Source organism: Gallinula chloropus (genome assembly GCF_964237585.1).
Source record: "Gallinula chloropus genome assembly, chromosome: 1".
In the NCBI taxonomy this organism is placed as follows: domain Eukaryota; kingdom Metazoa; phylum Chordata; class Aves; order Gruiformes; family Rallidae; genus Gallinula; species Gallinula chloropus.
Genome location: NC_140085.1, coordinates 190,776,551 through 190,782,929, shown reverse-complemented (window position 1 = coordinate 190,782,929; position 6,379 = coordinate 190,776,551). Strand labels below are relative to the sequence as shown.

Here is a 6,379-nt window from a genome sequence, read left to right as displayed (position 1 = left end):
AAACTGCAGATATCACATGGGTGCTCATTCCCTGGCAAGTTTACACCACCAACTGAAGACCCATCAGTGCAAACTAGAACTTCAAAGGCTACAGAGCACAGCCAAGAGAAAGCTGTCCAATTGTAACAAATCCATGGTATTTCTGCAACACTGACTACATTGCTCAAGAAAACACAGGAGTACATGGGAGAAGGGAGAGAAGTCTTAACATAAATGTACTTTTAAATTACCTTTTCTTTTTCTCCTGAAAAGATTAAAATAAATTTAAACTCTAAATAATAATTAAAGAAATTAACAAATAGTCACAGAAGGGCCTTATCAGCACTAGAAGCTGTTTCCAGGAAAGCCTTTATAAATGGATTCCAACACCTAAAAAAAATTTTCTGTCAGATTATAAATACCAGACATAGGAGGACTGGAATCAGAATCAAAATTTACCTGGGCTGTGAATATACCATGATCCTGTGTTATCGTGCTCAAGTCCATTTGTCTAACACCATAGGAATAGCTTTAGGGTTTTTTTTATTTATTTAATTTTTTTTTAATAATATAAAGAATAAGTGCAATTTTTTATCTCTATTTCAGATCACTCATTTCACCTCAATGTCTGCTATCAAATCCCTGTCCAAGCTCACTTCTCCGAGCTTTTACGCGGTCTGCGGAAGCTGGACATGTTTTCATTCAGTGCATAGATCCTCCTGGAGAACTCCTCAAACTCCCCTAGGACTTGTTCATCACACTCCACTGCCACGGCGTGCTCCACCGGGATGGAGTTAAAGTCTTCTAGCTGATCTCCCGCGCTGAACCCTGTCGCTTCCATCCCCATGATCTCCTCCGCTTGCTCCACGGTGCAGCACAGGACAGGGCCGAGCGAGGGACGAAACTCACAGGGCTGCTCGTTGCTCGCGGTGCCAGAGCACTCGCCAGGCAGAAACGCCCCATTTATTGCACTTGTATGTCCTAGGAAAGACTCCGGCCGGTCTTGGGTATTATTTAGGTTCCCGTTTTCTGCATTTAAACTGCTGCACAAGTCCTCATTTTTCTTGGTATTTCCTTTTGAGGAGTCCATAGAGGTATCCAAGGAGGAAGATATCGATCCGGGTTTTTTATCTAACTCTCCTCCACGGGCTGTGATGGCAACAGGCTGTGTTAAAGCAGAGTTGTAACTAGGAGGAGGAGTTTTGTACTGTAGTCTTTCGTTTCCCGTGCTGGCTCGTTTTCGGAGTCCTTTATCTGGAGAAGGAAGCCCACTGGAAAAGCCAATATCCAATCTGCCGAAGCTCGAGCTCTGTCTCTTTGGAACAGGGATTGCACTGGATGTATGGTGTCGATCACTATAAAAGAGGGAAGGGATAAATCACAGCTGTCAGGCACGCTCACGAGCAATGCAGATGTTTTACCAAAGGCTGAAGCAATTATTTTATCACAACTCCGAGCTGCGTTTTGGCCCAACAACTTGTATCCTAAAGTGCTAAAACCCCAAATGTGTTTAATGCTGTCTGAACTACAGAAGACACCCCAGAGGACAGCTTTACTGAAAACCGGTAAGTTTGGGTAGGAACATTCACAAAGCTCTACAGTTTGGAGAGTCAATCACCCAAGAAACCACCACATTATGTTAATTCAGACTGTTAACACCATTTTATAGGACCAAGCGGTACTTTATGAATTATTAGTGTTGACCACCTATTTATCTATTTATGGCCCATACTGGGCCATCAAAAACACTTCAAAAGTGAGTAATCATGGCAGAATCGTCGAGGAGCGATGTCTTCTACCAGTGGGCTTTCCGGACAGCTGCACACAGGAGAAAAACCACACTTTGCTGTTTGCAGAGGGTTATTTTTGCCAGATCTTCTGGCTTACCGTGCCAATCATTCCAAAACTTCTTTGGACACATGTCAACCTCGGTTTCTCAAGGAACGTGAACTAATCAAGGTTAATTTGCAACTCTGATTATAACTATTTAATACAGTTTCCACAGACCCACTTAACACTGTCTCAGGGTGTGTAATTTGGAATATCTGCTTTATGTCATCTGGGTGTGCTATGTGAATTCTCCTTCATAGGTTTAATCCTTATCCAAATATAATCACCATCCTACATGCAAATAGTATGTTGTACATTAACTTAAGCAACAAGTTCATAGAATCATAGACTGGTCTGGGTTCGAAGGGACCCCAAGGATCAGAGAGCTCCAACCCCCCAGCCACACGCAGGGACACCAACCTCCAGGTTTGGATCTTCACAAGGTTGCCCAGGGCCCCATCCAACCTGGCCTTGAATGGGGCATCCATCACCTCTCTGGGCAGCCTGTTCCAGCCCCTCACCACTCTCTCTGTAAAAAACTTCCCCCTAATATCTCATCTAACCCTTCCTTTAGCTTCAATCCATCCCCCTTGTCCTGCCCTTGTCTACCCTTTTAAAAAGTTGATTCCCCTCCTGTTTCTCTGCTCCCCTCAGGTACTGGAAGGCTGCAATGAGGTCCCCCCGCAACCTTCTCTTCTCCAGGCTGAACAAGTCCAGCTCCCCCAGCCTCTCTTGATAGGGGAGGTGCTCCAGCCCTCTAATGATCTTCGTGGCCCTCCTATGAACCCTCTCCAACAGTGCTACATCTTTCTTGTATTGGGGCCCCAGATCTGGACACAACTGGGGCCTCATGAGGGCAGAGTAGAGAGGGACCTGCTGCCACCCCTCTTCTGATGGAGCCCAGGATACCATGGGCCTTCCGGGCTGAAAGAGCACACTGCTGGCTTATGTGAAGTTTCTCATCCACCATGACACTCAGGTCCTTCTCAGCAGGGCTGCTCTCATCTTCTTTCCAAATTTAAAATAAATAAATACAGCTATTACTGATCTGCTGAGTATATAACTCCAAGATTCAACTGCCATCAGTGTGAGTCTTCTTCATTAACTCCATTTAAAAGAAACTCCGACTCAAGGCCCAATACATTTTAGGATCTGTCTTGCAGGGGAGAGTCTGGAAATAGCAGTTATGAGCAGTTCCTAGTATGGATCCTTTTCCATATTATTTGTCTTTATTTTGCCCCCCTTTGTAAATAGGATATTACAAAAAGGCCCTCTGTGAAAAATAAGCAAGCCCCAGGAGGGCTGCCCTTTATTTTCCTCTCTCATCTTACCTGCTCCCAGGGTGCCCCTTGGTACACGTGCAGGGATCCCTTCTCTTCCATAAAACCCTTTAATTACCTTAAGGAAAAGTTGCTTTTTGGAATTTACAGCTGCGGGCCGTGAAGCAGAGAGGTAAGTGTCACTCACACAGATAGCAGCAAAACAATGAACTTTCTTCTTAGAAGTCAATTGCTGTTTCAGACCCTTTCAATGCAAACTCCATACAGCGTTTCCAGCTTTGTTTGCAAAGTCCTGGTGTGTTTTCAACAGAGGTGACAAACCAGAAAGCAGTGTGTGCCACAGATGCTCTTAAGCACTGTGTATGTGGTCTTGGAGACCAGCCCTCCAACCCCTTACTGACCAGAGACTTTAAAATACTTCAACCAACCCCCACACAATCAACAATCGATTTTAAAATGATGTAATACAACAAACACAAGGAACTGAGGTAGGACGGTCGTGGACTTGACTTAGGCAAGGGGACAGTCTGTTCTCCTCTCCCCTAGAACAGGGATCTCAGAAAAAGTAAGTGAATACTCAGAATTACTTATTTTATTAGGTTCTGCTTAACTTAAAACTTAGCTAAGAAACTTCTGCACATTCCCTCTAGGTTTGCTTAGTCTTCCTTAAAAATGAGCACAGGAAATAAAATGGAGAGCCATGTTTTCAGCTTTCAGAGCTAAATGCAGCAAAACTTGGTACTTTGTTCTGTATCAAGTTATTGGAAACTATAATTAAATGGCAAGTTTTAGGATTTTACCCAAATTCCAAGATGTGCATATATTCACAAAGCCAGATGTCATTCACAACACTTCTCTGGACCCAATAGCACATCATCCTCTGTTTATTGGAGCCTCAGAGAAGCACTAACTGGGGAAAGGCTGAGTGAACTGGTGCTGTTCAGCCTTGGGAAGAGAAGATTAAGAAGGGATCTGATCAGTGTTTATAAATACCTCAAGTGTGAGACACAGGGGGAAATAGCCAGCCTCTTTTCTATGGTCTGTGGGGACAGGAAAAGGGGCAATGGCCTCAAGTTGGAGCACAGGAGGTTCCACGCCAAAATGCAGAAGAACTTCTTCCTGGTAAGGGTGAGGGAGCCCTGGGACAGGCTGCCCAGGGGGGTGTGGAGTCTCCTTCTCTGGAGATATTCAAGACCCATCTGGACACCAACCTGTGCGACCTGTCTTAGGGGCCCGCTTTGGCAGGGGGTTGGACTCAATCTGTTGAGGTCCCCTCCTACACCTAGAGTGCCGTGATTCTATGATCTCTGTTCAAATTATAAGACACTTTGCAATTAAGTAGAAGGTGCTTTTCAGTGCAAGATATCCAAGGTTCAGCTGCCTTTCCCATTACAGAATCTGAGATGGTGCAGAGATGAATTATGTCCCTTCTACTAGGACAGGACAGCATGTTAACATGGTGATTTGCACTTCTTGCCAAAAAAGCACAGGCTGGGACCAGTCTTGCTGCTAAGACGAACCTAAGCCTGTATGAGTTTTAAGGAGTACAAAGGGGAGCCTCAAGGCAGGAGAGCTATGAGCTTTGTCCTATGTATACTGGGTTGGTCCATCACTTAGTGGCTCTAAATGCAGGAGCCTCAAAAGAAAGAGGTCGGCAAAGAGGAGAGAGGGGTTCTGTGATCAGTCCTGTATTCTGGTTGGATAAAAACCCCCAAACACCTTGATGACGAATTTTGCTTGATTCAAGATCCTAAGCACATCACTTGCTTTTTGCAGGTCTAGAACAAGCTGTAAGCATCATGTTTCTAAGTCAGGACCTATCAGACAAACCAGTTGTCTAATACCATTTATAATATTGAGCATGCATGCAATTCAGAAAGGAGGTGGGAGTGTACAAGCTCCTTTTCCTCATACAAGCTCCTTTTCCAACTCCAAGGCCACTTATTGCCATCCCTTTCCAAACAAAACAGGCTGTTCCCAGAACTGATTCCAGTATTACATCCCCTGCAACAGCCAGGATAAAAATCATCCTGCTTGGTTTCTATCAAGATGTCAAGGATGAGTCAAAAGCAAATGCATTCCTGCTAAACCAAGAGGGCTGCAGATTCCAGTGAAACCACCTCACATACCTGAAATAAGAAGCAGGGCTAGGAACAGATAGAAAAACACATGATGTACAGCAGAAAAGGTTAATTTCCCCTCCACAGCCCCCAAACCACAGACACACAGACACATCACACTAGTTCTGGAGAGGATCCTTTGCAGAGAGGAGTGTGATGCCAAAGCATCGGGTCCACAACACCTCGTACAGCACTAAGACCTTCGTATCTCATGATCTAGGCACAAGGACAAGAAGGGTTTCCAGGAAATTCTGCCATTCCACATTTATTCATCCCTCCACAGCCATGCATTTAAGAGATTAACATCTAATCTAGGGAGAGTTTTCAGCTGCACCTTGAGGATTTAAGTAGAAATGAGTTTTTCTCAAAATAATCACAAGGATATCTGCTCTTTACACCTCATTTGAGTGATAAAAGCTCTTCTGAAGTGAAAGGGGTCAGAAGAGGGTCCAGACAAGTCACAAACTGAGCGGCCTGAACTCCAGCCTACAGAGAGGAACAGGAGTGATCTTCTGTTGAATATACCACCTTGCAGTAAAGATTCAAGATCTCCTATGAGACATTTCACATGAGGATGATGCATAGGGAAAGACAAGCAAGAAAGCAGTCCCAGGTTTAACCCTAACTCCTAAAGTGACAGAGGCAAACCATAAGTAGTTCTTAGAGAGGTCAAACCTGAGGCAAAGCCTCTTCAGTATCCAAATGAGTAATAACTGCTACTATTTGTTGTGTTGGGTCAGAGAGCTGGAGCACCTCTTCTCTGGAGACAGGCTGGGATAGTCCTCTGTGGAGAGACCCCCCTGCAGTGCTGCCTCCAGTTCGGGGGTTCCCAGGACAAGGAAGATACAGAGTTGTTGGAGCCAGTACCAAGGAGGCCACAGAGATGATGTGAGGGCTGGAGCCCCTCTGCTCTGGATCCAGGCTGGGAGAGCTGGGCTGGCTCAGCTGGGAGAAGAGAAGGCTGCTTCTGGGGAGAGCTGCAAGCCCCTTCCCATCCCTCGAGGGGCTCCAGGAGAGCTGGAGAGGAGCTGGTGCCAAGGGCAGGGAGGGCCAGGCCCAGGGGAATGGCCTTCAGCTGCAGGAGGGCAGCTGGAGAGGGGCTGGGAAGCAGAAATCCTTCTCGGGGAGGGGGGAGGCCCTGGCACAGGGTACCCAGAGAAGCTGTGGTTG

At 45.7% G+C, this 6,379-nt stretch overlaps 1 protein-coding gene across 2 annotated transcripts in view; it reads right to left on the bottom strand.

Annotated features, from left to right (window-relative positions):
- Positions 1-451: 451 nt before the first annotated feature.
- UVRAG (UV radiation resistance associated) overlaps positions 452-6,379 on the bottom strand; it is a gene marked incomplete at its 5' end in the record, with an annotated part of 111,822 nt that continues 105,894 nt past the window's right edge. For both annotated transcript variants that reach the window (XM_084269867.1, XM_084269868.1), the window contains one exon: positions 452-1,334. In XM_084269867.1, coding sequence (XP_084125993.1) covers positions 632-1,334 — 703 coding nt within the window. In that variant the 3' untranslated portion in view covers positions 452-631. The remainder of the gene's footprint in view (positions 1,335-6,379) is intronic.